The 15479-nt window shown below is 36.9% G+C and overlaps 1 protein-coding gene across 12 annotated transcripts in view; it reads left to right on the plus strand.

Annotated features, from left to right (window-relative positions):
• Positions 1–15479, plus strand: part of WNK1 (WNK lysine deficient protein kinase 1) — a 171409-nt gene that overhangs the window by 116015 nt on the left and 39915 nt on the right. For 11 of the 12 annotated variants that reach the window (XM_036758881.1, XM_036758882.1, XM_036758883.1 and 8 more), the window contains 4 exons: positions 305–393; positions 2642–2861; positions 4687–5017; positions 6450–6634. In XM_036758881.1, coding sequence (XP_036614776.1) covers positions 305–393; positions 2642–2861; positions 4687–5017; positions 6450–6634 — 825 coding nt within the window. Of the gene's footprint in view, positions 1–304; positions 394–2641; positions 2862–4686; positions 5018–6449; positions 6635–12064; positions 13295–15479 lie in introns of all 12 variants that reach the window. The other variant, XM_036758893.1, reaches the window with a different exon arrangement.

Here is a 15479-nt window from a genome sequence, read left to right on the forward strand (position 1 = left end):
TTGTTTTCTGGGGAGGAGCTGGAGTTGCAGCCACCCAGCTCTGACCCTGCATGGCTTAATCCCTGCAGGCATATCAGAAGAAAACCAGGAAGGTACAGTTTGTATGTTCCCCTTCCAGCACCATAATTTACTTCTGAAGTACATTTTTCTAAAGAAGGCAAGATACAGGGTTGTAGGAAGAAACCAAAACCAGCTAAGTGTATTCGCGTGAAAAAACAAACTGATAATATTTGAAAAGTTATGTTTTGGTTCTCTATGGTGCTCTCTGAATTTGATTCTATTCATATTCATATATTTATTTCAGGGGGTGAAGCCAGCCAGCTTTGACAAAGTAGCAATTCCTGAAGTAAAGGAAATTATTGAAGGATGCATACGCCAAAACAAAGATGAAAGGTAAGTGATTTTCTTTGAGACATAAGTATTTGTATTATAAACCAAGGACAAAAAAATTATATTTTGAGCATAATAATGCCTAGCCTCAAAAAACCATATTTTGCATCATTCACCTGCTAGCAAAAACAAATTACTCATCAATATTTTGGGTTATTAAATATTATTAAAATTATTAAATAACTTAGTAAATTATCATGCCTATTGTTATACAAATTGACACGACTGAATTCTATTATGCTCTGGTTTATATACCACTATGGTATACCACAGGCTAAATTATACCACCTGCCTATCTCCTTTTCTCCCCTTCTCCCACCTTTTTATCTCCACCCCTAACCATATAATATACTTTGGAGATAAAGCAAAAGCGGATTTCATCTTCCTAAAATAAATATGCAGACTGAATGTTGTATAACTTTTTAGGTTCCATTCAAATATTAAATTGATGGGTAAAATAACCTTTTGGCTCTTTAAACTGAAATTTACAGGTCTTGAATCATTACTGCCACTGTGCCAGAACAGAATGGAACAAAACATCCAGTTTCCTTTCATTTATTAAAAAAAAAAAAAGGAAAAAAAAGGGAGGACTCTGCCTAAGGCTTAGGAGGAGATCTAGCTTAGTCACTTGTACTAACTGAAGACTTTTCTCAGAGGAGTGGCAAATAGATCTGCCATATGACTGACTCATCACCATTTGGGGTCTGGCTAAGATCCAATGTCTGTTTTTGAGTCAGTTAAATTATTTGTGTGTTGATCTTGATGAGCCCGAGTCTGACAGTGGTCCAGACATGACAAATTAAATTTAAATTTAAATTTTTATCTTTTTTTTTAAAGAATACATTTTTGTCTGTGTCACATAACTTTTGTTTTGTTATCACTAAACTTCTTCTAGTATCCTTCTCCCATTCTCACAAGAACATCCTATGCAGAAAAAAATTTTTTTTTTTAAAGAAAAGAGGAATGAAGCAGAGGGGAATCAGCAAAACTGATCAATAAATCAAAAAAGTCTGAATTTATATGTAGTGTTCTACACCTGTTGGTTGTGTGTCCCCGCTCCTGCCACCCCCAACCTCTGTCAAGGAGCGGTCTGGAGGCTGTCTTCTCATACCTCTTTTTTGGGACCATGCCCATTCTTTGTAATTGTGAATAGTCACTTTTGATTGTTTCATGGTGGTTCTCTTACATTGTTGTAGCCATTATGTAATCATCTTTTTCATGAATATCTGATATGGTATAGAGGAAATAATATCTTCACTTTCCCATTCTCATATTCTAAGATCTTCTAACATCAAGACCTTTCATACTAGGAATTTTTAAAAGTTAGGTTCCAGTTTTTAAAAAAGCTTCTTATAGAGAGAAGAGAGCTATAAAAAGAATGGATTCTTAATCTAATTTGAGGATTTTTTTTTATTCATTCCAAACATAGATAACTATATCTATACATACATTCATACATACATACATACATACATACATACGTGTGTGTATAATGTTAATAATGTATAAATTGTTAATAAAATTGTATTGGAATATGGAACATTTATTTGAAGCCAGGGTTTATAGGTTTTATTAAAAAATAATATCTTGTGTATTGTAATGTCATTGGACTAAATCTATGTAGGAGGCAGCCACATGGCACAGATGGATGGAGTTCTGCACCTGGAGTCAGGAAAAACTGAGTTCACATCCAACCTCAGACACTTACTTACTATCTATGGGATTTTGGGCAAGTCACTTAACCTCTGTCTGCCCTAGTGTCCTCATTTATAGAATGGGGATGATAACAACAACTACTTCTCATGGTCATTGTGAGGATTAAAGTAGATAATATTTGTAAAGTGCTTTGCAAGCCTTAAAGCACTACTCAAATGCTAGATATAAATATAGATGTACATATGTAGCTATTATTGATTATAGTTGACGTTGAATTATAATTTCATATAGTTTGGGAGTTAATCACATTTTACTAGTGAAAGGAAATGGCATATTAGTAAATTGGTAGAATAATTGCATCTTATGTTTGAAGAAAATTTAAGGAAAGCTATGTTAGTAAAAGGTAAGATTCTTTGAGAGCAAATCTGTCATTTTTATCTTTGTATTGCCAGTGCCTAACAGTTCCTTGAACATAATATTACTGCTTTATGTTGGAAACAGATCAGGTGCCATGTTTGGTAGAAAAAATGAAGGATTCTGTCACATTGAGAGAATGTTTTGCTTTTAATGCTGTTATTCCCTTCCTTCTCTCTAGATATGCTATCAAAGACCTTTTGAACCATGCCTTCTTCCAGGAGGAAACGGGGGTACGAGTAGAACTAGCAGAAGAAGATGATGGTGAAAAGATAGCCATTAAGCTATGGTTACGAATTGAAGATATTAAGAAGTTGAAGGGAAAGTACAAGGACAATGAAGCTATTGAATTTTCCTTCGATTTGGAGAGAGATGTCCCAGAAGATGTAGCTCAAGAAATGGTAAATAGTGCTCTTTCTTCAACCATTTCACAAGTCTATGTACGATTATGCAAATGACACAAAGTTGAGAGGGTAACTAATACACTAAATGGTAGTCAAGATTCAAAAGGATCCTGACAGCCCACAGAAAGTTGAACTAAAGAAATTTATAGAGTTAAATGTATAGTCAAGTACAACATAAAGTCATGACTAAACAGTACTTCATTTGAAAAACATTTGGACGTGTTTAGTGGCCTTGCAAGCTCAGTATGAGTCAGCAGTGTGATACAATAGCCAAGAAAGCTAGTGCAATCTTAGGTTGCATTGACAGGCATACATGGTCTGTAGGATTAGAGAGGTAAGAGTACTATACTCTTCCCTCATCAGACCATATCTGGAATATTGGGTTCAGTTCTTCAAGCCACATTTTAGAAGGGTCATTGATAACTTTTAGTGTGTTTAAAGCAGAGGAACCAGAAGGGTAAAAGTCTCAAGAACATGCTATATTAATATTAGTTGGAAAAAATTAGGTATGTTTAATAAGTAGAAGAGAAGTTTTGAGTTACCCAGAGGCTGTCTTCAAATATTTGAAGGGCTGTCATATGGAAAAAGCTTAGCCCCAGGGACTGTAACTAGAGTAATTGGTGGAAGGTACAGAGCCAAATTTAGGATGATATAAAAAAAATCTTCCTAACAATTAAAACTATCCAGAAATGGAATGAACTGCCTTAGAAAGTAGTTAACTCCTCCTCACTAGAGGTCTTAGGGCAAAGGCTGAATGACCACTTTTCTATTATATTATAGGAATTTCCTTTTGAAATGGTTCTTTTCATTCATTGAGTAAATATGTAAAACTAAGAATAGAAACACTTAAGTATAGTCACAAATAAGGGAGCAGTAGCCTTTCATTAGAAAGGCTAGGGCCAGTTTTATATATACATTTACACACACACTTAAAACATATACTCACTTGTTATCTTGTAGAGTCACAAGATTTTTGACCTGGGAGAAACCTTCAGATTACCTAGTTAGCCACATAGATTTGAATGGTACCAGAAACCCTATTTGTCAAATATCTCTCCTAGCCAACAAGACTTCCACACAGTGCTTGAAATTGCCAACTTTGAAGTCCCTCTTTTAAATTAATGACCGTATTAAGATGTAAAGCTATAGTACATTGGAGCAATCGCATATTAGCCCTCCTAATAACCCTTAGCATGTTTCTACTGAAGTAAGTCAAATTGGTCTTCTCACTGTACCTCATACACAGCTCTTCGCTTCTTGTCTGTACTTTTGTGCTGGCTGTCCTACATGCCTGAAATGTACTATCTCCTTGCCTCCACTTCTGGGAATTCCTGATCTTCTTTAAGACTCAGCTCAATTGCCACCATCTACATGAGGCGTTTTCTTATCCTTTCAAGTGGCTAGTATCCTCCCAGCCAAAATCTTGTATGTGTTTTGTACACACAAGCATACACATGTTGCTTTCCCTCATAAAATGTAAGCACCTTTAGGTCAAAAACTTTTTTTTTTTTAGTCTTTGTATCTTCAGCACCTGCCTGTAGTAAGTGCTTAATGCTTGCTAGCTTGGTAAATATTTTTCAGAGAGACACAGGGCAGGCCATTTTTAATGAGTGAGGAGTATGAAGGAAAAGTCTGAGGCAGTGTGTTGAGAAGGACAAACCTTCTGGTGTTGCAGTGCAGGGCCCTAGCAAGTACTTTGTATGTACTTCTGAGTTGAAGAGTTGAAGACAAGCTCTGCTAAATTCACATTTTTCCCTAACACTGCTATTTGGAGCAGTTTTTTCCCTCTTGATACTTCCTAATGTGCTGTGTTGTCCTATAGGTAGAGTCAGGGTATGTATGTGAAGGGGATCACAAGACCATGGCCAAAGCCATCAAAGACAGAGTCTCCCTGATAAAGAGGAAACGAGAGCAGCGGCAATTGGTGAGGGAAGAACAAGAGAAGAGAAAGCAAGAAGAGATGAGTCTAAAGGAGCAAGCTGAACAACCAACAGCTGTTTCTCAGGCTGGGACCAAACCAATTCCTTCTACCACAGGCACAGTTACTGTCTCTACCACATCAGCCTCAGTTTCCACCCAAGTGGAGCCCGAAGAACCAGAGGCAGATCAACACCAACAACTGCAGTATCAACAACCTAGTATTTCTGTGTTATGTAAGTATTTTTATGACAGAGTAGTTCTGCCAGTGATATAGCTCAGTGCCATTTGTTTTGGTTCCCCCTTCAAGTAATCTTTTAATTTCAAATGGAATTAAAAGACATTGGCTTCTAATTCTGAGATAAAATTTGAAATGAGTTGGATCTAGCTTTCCTTTCCTACTATCATGAAATTGAACCCATTAATCTGCTAAATGTTCCATTTAACTTGCTTAGACTCAATCTGTTACCTGGATGTAATTGACCCGGAACTCGTAACAGCTCTAGTTTTTTTAAATTGAAACACTAGTAAACAGTGTACCCCCTATAAAACATCAGTTGCTGGGAGACTTTGAAAATTATGTAAGTTTGAACTGAAGTTAACTAGATAGAAGAGCAGTGTGGGGTAATGGATAAAGAGCCGCCCCCAGAGTCACAAAGATTTGGGTTCAAGTCCTGTCTCTTACACATACTAGCTCTGTGAAACTGGGCAGTTCATTAAACTTATCAGTATCCAAGATAACTCTGTAAGACTCAAAGTGGCAAAGAAGGTACAGAACTCAATTGGTAGAGGAAAGTTCTTTGCCAACAAACTCCCTACACGGATAAAATCATAGGTTCACACCAAATAAAATAAAGAAAACCTAATAAATGTTGTTCAGACTAAATAATGAAGAAAACCCAATAAATGCTGTTCTGTAACCCAATCCAAACAGAGAGAGAGAGAGAATGAAAGTTTTGCTTTTTCCTTATAGCTGACTTAAAGAGGATAGTAAGCTTAGTCATTTGAGGAAATTTTCCATTTTGACTCAATTCCCGTCAGTGGTAACTCTTTGCTGGACACTGTGAGCATCCAATATTATAATAATACAAACTTGAACTCACATTTCTGTGGTGCTTTGAGGTTTACAAAGTTCTTTCCTCCCTATCCTGTGAGGTCTGTACAGATGAGGAAACTGAATCTGACAGGAGAAGTAACTTGTCACTAGTTCTCTGGGTAGTAAGTGGAAGTGCCAGGATTTCAGCTCAAGCGCTCATGACTCCAGAATGCTTTTTTCACACTGCTTCTACTAATTCATTTTATGGAACACTCTTACATATTGGTGTCTATACCTTTCTAGATGATCCTGGCTTTGAAAGTCTTTAACACACTTTGTAAATGTGAGTAACAGTCTTATGAGGTCAGGAGTATAGTATTAGGCCTGTATTATAGACCAAGACACGGGAGCACAGAAGACTAAAGTGACTTGCTTGTGGGCATGGTTTGTCTTCGAACTGGGATTCATACGTAGGTTTTTTGACTCCGACTCAGTCAGCTTCCTCAAGTTGCCTCTTTTCATGATAGAAGCTGGTTAGTGACATAAAACAGGATAACATTAAATTAGTTAGGAGTTTTAGAAGTTTTCTGAATTTTTTATCTGTGTGTGAAATTTCTCATTATTTCCCCAAGCTGATGGAACAGTTGACAGTGGTCAGGGGTCTTCAGTCTTCACAGAATCTCGAGTGAGCAGCCAGCAGACTGTCTCATATGGGTCTCAACATGAGCAGGCACTTTCAACAGGCACGATCCCAAGCTATACAGCTTCTGTTCAAGCACAATCCCAGCCCCATGGTGTATATCCTTCCTCCACAGTGGTAAGTAAGAGCATAAGAAACTATATAATTATATTTACAGTAGAAAAGTGAGCCATGATAGACATGAACTGTCACAGACCCTAAAGAAAATAAAGCTTTTTGGTGCATAATTATAATGGTGCATGATTATAATGATGAGTGAACAGATTACTTAATCAGCTTAAATCCACCAATTATAGTAACAATACCTGACTATTGTTATATGACCAAGGTCTAATCACAGTAATGTAGTGGTTTTGCTGGTAAAGAACAGTCAAATCAAAATTGTTTTTAAGAATCAGGAACCGTGAAAGCAGTCGATTTGAAAAAAATAAGAGCTTTTTTCAGAAGTGTTATTTGTTAAGCATTTTTTTGTTAGATTTCTTATTGTGGAAGTCACAGGTAAGTGACTTATATAGAATGCTGCATGTGAGCGCTCCAGAATGAACAGATCCCATGTTTGCATTTCCATTTTTATTTAGTGCTTGTGTTTAGTTTATCATAAATTGCTGTGCATATTCCTTCCTTGGAAAGTCTGTTGGGCACAAATTCCTTCCCTACTGTATATTTGCCTTTTTCCCCCCTTTATTTGTTATCCTTTTTACTACTTGTTCATTTTCAGAATTGATTAATGGGGGCTATTTTCTAAAATACTGTATGTACATACATATATGTTTATCTTACAGACACATTATTATCTCTGGGGTCACTATCTCTCTTAGCCCCTTCCTTCTAATGTGGAAACTTGCGCATTTAGCCCCTTCCTTCTAATGTAGAGACCATTTTGAAATATATTTTGAGATAATGGCACATTTCATGAGTCTCTAAGGTCCTTAGATTTTTCTGTGGATTTTAGCAGTTGTATGTTATTACATAAAAAAATTGACTATTTATGGTATTATCCTGTCATCTGCCTTAAAAGAGCCATTGATTACGACACTCCTTTATTTACATCTGTAAGCAAATAGCCAGTCTGTCCACTTTTTTTCAAAAGGCTGTTAATGTTCAAGTTTGTGGTATTCTTGACCTTCATTAAATGTGTTTTTCATAATTAAGTTGTAGAAAGTTCTTTTGTTTGCTATAGCTTCTTATCCCAAAGTGTGCGGGGTAGGAGGGATATGGCTTGTATCATAGTCTTTTCAAACAGTTTTGACTTGATTGACTTTCAGGTTTTATGGCCACAATAATACAAGGGAAAATACTAACCTTCTGGTTTTGAACAATTCAGTTTTAAACTTGGGGGGAAAAGAAAGTAAGTTGGTTGGAAGAGCTCTAGAAAAGCTGTTTGAAAATTGTTCTCATGCCCTTGAAGACATTTCTAGTTTCTACAGTGTACATTCAACATTTTTTGTCTGAACTTTTTTGGATGTTAAAATTTAACATCTTGTAGAATGTAAGCTCCTTGAGGGCAGGAATTGTTTAGTTTTTGTCTTTGTATCCCAAGTATTTATCACAGTGCATTGCACATGGAAGACATTGAAGTATTTCTTGAATTGTTTTAGTTTTTGTTGAGAAATGTAAGGAAAAATTCTTGACTATAAGTCAGTAGTCTACATAGAAAAAATTAATTTGAAGAAAATCACATGGCTATTGTTCTCATGTTTCCAATTTTATTCTAATTAATTTTTCTTAACAACTAAATTTCTAACCTACTGGCTTCATTTGCCACAGGGCTGTGAAATTTTTGGAGTTGAGTTTAGAAGAGGTAATCATTTAAGATCTTTAATTTTTAATTCATCGACATAGCTATAGTAGTTGTGATTATTAGGGAGGAATCTCTTTGCCTTCTAACAGTTTATAGTAATATAGTAAGAACTTGACATTTCCGAAGTGTTTGTTTAAAAAAAAAAAAAGGAACTTCATACTATTTGACTCTTGACTACTTTAGATTTGTATAGTACATTTTCTCCTAAGGAGCTCATACCAGTTAAATTACTCATTCTTACCACTTAGCCTGTGAGGCGTGAAAAAGACAAACATTTCTCTTTGAAGATGAACAATGACCATTTTGTTAAACCAGTAAAACATTCTGTTTGTATTTAGTTGTGTGTTATTTCTTAAATCTAAAATTTTTCTAGTATGAGATGGCTTTCTTCCTCTCCCAGCATATATACAATAAAAATAATATATTTGTAAGTCTGATGCTTCCTAATAAACTTAAGCTTCTCCCAGTGTATCCAGCATCATTGCAGACTTGATCCCTATGGAATATGCAGTGCAGGTATCTTTTTCTTATGTGTTCTTAAAACAAACCTGTAGACCCCTCAAGTGCATACATATACTATGTTCCCTACCTTTACTACATCCTTCTGTCAATTGAAATCATTCCTATGCATTCACAAGCAATAGGATAGTAGAGTCAAAATACCTTACAGAGTAATTGGGTATTTACCTAGTAGCATATGAGGCAACAGACTCTGTGAACCTTCCTGGATGGAAAGGGAGCAGCAGTGAGTTGTCACCCCAGTGATTTATTGTCAAGTGAATTTACCTAGCCTGCTTCATGAGTAGTCCAACCAATATTGACTCGAGTGGGGATTGTTACCTTCTCAGCCCAACTGTGCCCCATTTCTGTTACACATTTAGTTGTTGTTGTTTTGTTTTGTTTTTTTGCCAGAGTACTGTATTTATCTTCATTTTTTGTTTTTTGTTTAGCTTCACCGTGATCGTAGCATGTTGGTTTGTGTTCCCCATCTTTCTGCTGTTCCCTTTATGTCCCGCATCTCTCCCAGTGTTCCTTCTACCCCACCACCAGTGCTGTCTGCACCTCTTTCTCCTTCCTACCTTCGGACTGCCCCTGAAGAAACATTTGCTGAAAAACTTTCTAAGGCATTGGAGGATATCCTGCCTATGCACTCTGCCTCTCCGCGCAAGCACCGACGCTCCAGCCTGCCCTCCCTCTTTGTCAGTCCTGAATGTTTACTGTACTTCCTGGAATAATGAAGATAAGTCCCTATTAAATACATCCAGGCTTTTAGAATTTTAATTAAAATGGAGCAGAGACTGGAATAGACAGAAATATACCATTGTATTTCTGGAGTTTCTATTGCTTTTATAGTAGGTTTATTTCTGGGGTCATAATTTAGTTGCGATAAAACTCTGAAGACTTAATAATGTGATTAATGGTGGAGATCATATGGGAACCCTATTTATCTTCCATCCTAAGCTGAAAGGAAAGAACAAATTTTAGATCTGCCAAAAAGGCTCACTTATCCAAAACTGTTAGTACTTTCCACCAATTTAAGGCCCACTAAAATGACTGAAATTGCCACTATTGGGGTCCCTCTTTTAAAATGCAAAGGTATTACCTGAGAGAGATAACACTGATCTCCTTATAACCATTAATATTGCCACATATTAGTTGATCAATTTAGCTTTTTAAGAGAATATAGAATGTTCTCTGTAAGGGAATGGGAATCAGAACCAGTTCATTCTTATTGAGGGATGGACAGGGAAGATTAGAAAGGAAAAATGTAAAGCAATAGAGTATCTTCCATTATCCTTTCTCCCCACAAGCAGTGTACACATCCCATCAGTTTTACAGAGTCAAACTAGAGGAACTGGTAATTCTATTAAAAACCATCAGCCTATGGTTCCCTTGAATTTTGCAACAAACTTCAGATTAGTCAGATAATACCCAAGTTTTGCATTTTCTCCCTGTATGATTCTAGAAGAAAGTCATCATTAAAAACTGGACTACAGTCTGGTATTTGACTTAAGTGGTAGAATTATTTGGGTATTTCAGTAAAATAAAAAGGCACACACTATTGTGAAATATTCCTTTTAGCTTGAATCTCTTTAGCTTTGATCCCCATGAAATTGACTTCCAGAGTACATGACATATGTGGCTCACTTCTACCTCTATGAAGGTGCTACTGGGAGGGAATGAAGTAAATGTTCTGATGCAGGCACCAAAAGATTTTTCACAAAGATCTGTGTTCTAAAGAGTGTGACTATATTAGTCTCGGCATCCCTTTTTTAGAGTCTGCACCCTACAGTAAGTTCTCTCATTTCTAAAAGATCATCTAGGAATCTGAACATATGCCCTCCAAGAGCTGACATTTTAGATGCTTCTACCTGATATTGAAATCTCAGTCCAATGGAAGGACATAGGGTGACCTATTTTTTAAGTAGTGTATGAAAATGAGTTGCCTTAGCCTACAGTTTGTTTTGATCATTATGCTTGCTTGAGTTTTGTCAGATATAATTTATAGGATCACTGGCTTTAGAGTTGAAAGTTATCTTAAAGATATCTAACCCAACCCCCTTGTTTTATAACCCAGAGGAGGGATGCAACTGTCCTCAGGTCACACGGGAAGTCTCTTTATTGGAACCCTGACTCTCCCACTCCATATTCAATATTCTTTCCTCTACAGTTAGTAAGAGAAGATCAATTAAAGAATTGTCACTTCTTATTACAAGTGTTATGGTATCTTATTCCTTAAGCTAATATTGGATATGCCTATTATTGGGATTCACTCTGGTCACAAAATTCATGCATGATTTTGTCCTTGTCTAAGGTTTTAAAAGTACACTCTGGCATTTAGACATTAGTACTCTGTTTCATTACTGATCTACTGACTTTACCCTACACTAGTTTGGGCAGTGTAATGAAAGGTACTTCTTGTCCAAATTAGGCATGTTAGAGTTTTGCCCCATTTAATGGATGTTAGAGTATGAGCTCCCTGAGAAGCAGGTGCTGCCTGTTCTTTCTTTATCTCCAACTCTTAGTGTAGTGCTTTGCACATAGTAAACATTCGAAATGTTTTCTTCATTTATTCATATATATTACAGGCACCAGACATAGGAAAACCAATTCATATAATGTTAAACTATTATTTTCAGGAGATAGCACTATATCCTCTGTTTCTGTTATAGGAATAGACTCCCTTCTCTGCAGTTTAGTCAAGTGTATATTCCATTACTTCATAAGATAATAACATTGAAGCCTATAAGGGATGTTAGGATAATAATAGAAAAGTAGAAATGTGGGAATAAGTGAAATTGAAGCACGCTTTCCATATTATCCTTTAGAGTAACTTTCATTTCTCCTCCATTGGGGGTATAGTTGTTCCATTAGTTATTAAAACTTACAGAATACCAGTGAACAAAATTATCATTTATAAATAAAACTCTAAAACTATGATCCTATAATCTCCATGGTTGGGGTTTTTTTTTCATTCTCTGTTGACAAGGAAAGGGAGGTTGTAATTGGAAAAACAATATCTTAAGCAAAGACTCCCATTTTGTCCGTTTTGCCCTGGATGTATTTAATAGATATTTACACTATTTCTATAACTTTCAAAAACACATTATATTTGTCTTGCTAATCTTAATTTAGAGCAGTGATCTCATAAGGTTATGCAGAGCTGCTCTTGAGCAAGCTGTATATGCTTAATGTAATTTCATGTCTAAATGTATGAATTACTTGTCTTATTCATGTTGATACAGCCTCAGTCCATGGTGCATCCGTGTGGGGGGACCCCAACATTCTCAGAACCACAGATATTTTTCCCAACCATTCATGAGCGTCCCGTCTCTTTTTCACCTCCTCCTACCTGCCCACCAAAGGTGGCCATTTCTCAGCGTCGCAAGAGCACCTCCTTCCTGGAATCTCAGACCCGCCAGCCCCTGCTGAGGACTCTTGGCCAAAACCTTCGCCCTACCAGTAGTAGCCCAACTAATTGGACAACAGAGGCAGTGGTCATGTTGGGTACTGCAGCCACTAGGGTTACTGGAGAGCCACATGAGGTACAAGTTCATCCTGTTTTTGAACCAAGTCAAATTTATAGTGACTGTAGACCTGGATTAGCACCTCCAGAAGAAGCTCACTATTTGATGCCTCAGGAAACAGTATATCGAGCAGGGTTACATTATCAGCCCCAGGGAATAGAACACTATGATGGCATAGCATACAATTCCCCAGTGCTGTCAAATCCTACAAAGCAGATTCCTGAACAGAAGCTAATGCAAAGTGTTCCTCCCTCAAGCTCTGTCTTTGAATTTCCACCTGGTCAAGCTTTCCTGGTAGGACACCTTCAGAGCCTGAGGCTAGATTCTGGAGTAGGTCCAGCTTCTCCCCTGTCAAGTGTGTCTGCTCCTATCAGTGCAGATGCTACATGTTTGAAATTTCACCCAATTTTTGTTCCACATTCCGCACCGGCCGTGTTAACTCATAGCAATGAGGGCAGAACTGGCTGTGTATTTGAATTTCATGTTCACACACCAAGCTCATCTTCAGAAGGAAGTGAAGCTTTATCTCAGCGTCTTTACCGGAGTCTTCAGGGGACCATTGACTTTAATCAGGAAGGGCCGCCTCTCCAACCAATTGGATTGCATGGTCGCCTACAGCCTGTGACTGAAGAACAGTGTAATTATCATGGTCCAGAATTGACTGTTCCCACCATGGAGCCCAGCAGACAGAATTGGCCAGTTGGAAGCCCAGAGTACTCCAGTGATTCATCCCAATTGACATCTTCTGATACAGGAGATTTCCAGTCACCTCCCCCTACAGGGGGCACAGTTGCACCTTTTGGCTCTGACTTCTCATTGCCCTATATCCATCTGCCTCAGACAGTATTACAAGAGTCCCCACTTTTCCTCTGCTTTCCCCAGGGTACCACAGCTCAGCAAGCCTTATCAGCTTCACTCTCTTCAGGAGGATCTACACTCTATCCTCAGGTTATAGGACAAACTGTTGCAGAATTTTTTCTTTAATAATGTTTTTAGTGCTCTATTAAGTACCATTATCATTCTTAAAGTTTCTTTTATTCAAAGAATGTTGACTCCTGGAGCTGAGAAAACTTTCACTTTGTTTTTCGATAGTATGATGGCATTTGTAATTGAGTAGGTTATAAGGTGAAACCCTCACCCCCATCTCACCCCCCCTATATGAATGAAGCATGAAAAGCTGCTAAATATACCTATGACATAACAGATCTTTGGAGATGGAAGCACATAAACTGAGCAATACACTTAACATTTTTCTAGTGATCCACTTGGTGTCAAACCCATTATCTTATATCTATACCCACTGGAAACTCTTGTTTAGAGTGGAAAAATGCAAGTTGCTACAATTAAGAATTGAACTACATCCTGGAAGGATTGGTTAAGTGTACCATTAGACCTGCCTGATCATAAAATACTTCTTAACAGTACTCATGTAATATAGAAATAATGGAGAATTTTGTTTATATCACAGAAAAAAAATATCAATTATAGATTTACACTTTTCTGTACATATACATTAGAGGGGCTTCTTTTTTTCAAGGAGAGGGGTTAAAGGAATACCAATTTTAATGCATTATGTGAAACCAACGTAGCATTTTTTTTATGTACAACCAATTAATAAATGAACATTTTTTTTAAACGCCAACAAAACAAGTCAGCACAATACATCCAAAGTGATACTTCAAAATGAAGGGCCGTTGTTAGCATTGGCACCTATGTCAGTACTTGGCAAGAATGCTGGGTTACAAAGAATTGACAAGCTATAAATAGTATATGATTGTGCCGTGTTCAGTTATTAAAAAAGACAAATGTCATATTTTCATGAGTTTCACAAAATTAAAGTATGATTATGTGTAATACTCTTCCATATGAAACCAAGGTAATCCAAAATGGGGGAAAACTAGTTAATGGGGAAACAGTCCATAGTCCTTGATAAAATATATTGCATCTTAAGACACTCTAGAAACATATCTTGAATTTTCTTTTAAATACTACCCTTTTAAAGAATGTAAACCATGATTCTTGCATTTTTTTAAGTTCCCCCAAATCTAGTAATACAAGGATAGTTTCAATATGAGTAATCCAAGGAAACTTCCATAGCTATATGACTTAGGACATTATTAAAAGGCAAAAAAAGTTAAGGAAATCTGAAAATCATATACTAAAGCAGTATTTCCTGCTGCTTTGTTACATCTTGCAAAATACGCATATGGAAAAAACATAGGAAAGTCGGGGCTTTTATCACAGCCATGTATGTGCCAGATGACTCAGGAGAACTGATACAAAAAACTAATGTTTTTTCTTTCAGCATCATAATTCTTTCAGTTCTCAATAGTCTTCAGGATTACTGTTTTGAAGGTAGAAGGTTAGTCAGGAAGGTTGTAATATTTAGTACTCGTATTGCAAAGCGGTATGATGTCACATACTCAAAAAAGGAACACCAAAAGAAAATGCAAATGGGACTGGCATCCTAAAAGTAATGAATGCCATTACCTTTCCTTAGCCTCCTTTGTATAGTCATCCATTTATCTCTTGCCTACTCATTCATGCCTACTCATTCAAACTTCTCATCCTTATTTTTTTAATTTAATTTAATTTATTTAATAAATTTAGTTTTCAGTATTGATTTTCATAAGAGTTTGAATTACAAACTTTCTCCCCATTTCTACCCCCCCCCCCACTCCAAGATGGCGTATATTCTGGTTGCCCTGTTCCCCAGTCAGCCCTCCCATTCCCTTTTCCCTTCCTTTCTTGTAGGGCAAGAAAATTTCTACACCCCATTACCTATGTATCTTATTTCCTAGTTGCATGCAAAAACTTTTTTTTGTTGTTTTTGAACATCTGTTTTTAAAACTCTGAGTTCCAAATTCTCTCCTCTCTTCCCTTCCCACCCACCCTCCCTAAGAAGTCAAGCAATTCAGCATAGGCCACATGTGTATCATTACGTATAACCCTTCCACAACACTCATGTTGTGAAAGACTAACTATATTTTGCTCCTTCCTAACCTATCCCCCTTTATCCAATTTTCTCCCTTGACCCTGTCCCTTTTCAAAAGTGTTTGTTTTTGATTACCTCCACCCCCATCTGCCCTCCCTTCTATCATCCCACCTTTTTTATCTTCTTTCTCCTTCTTAC

The sequence above is a fragment of the Trichosurus vulpecula genome, chromosome 5, assembly GCF_011100635.1.
Source record: "Trichosurus vulpecula isolate mTriVul1 chromosome 5, mTriVul1.pri, whole genome shotgun sequence".
Classification (NCBI taxonomy): domain Eukaryota; kingdom Metazoa; phylum Chordata; class Mammalia; order Diprotodontia; family Phalangeridae; genus Trichosurus; species Trichosurus vulpecula.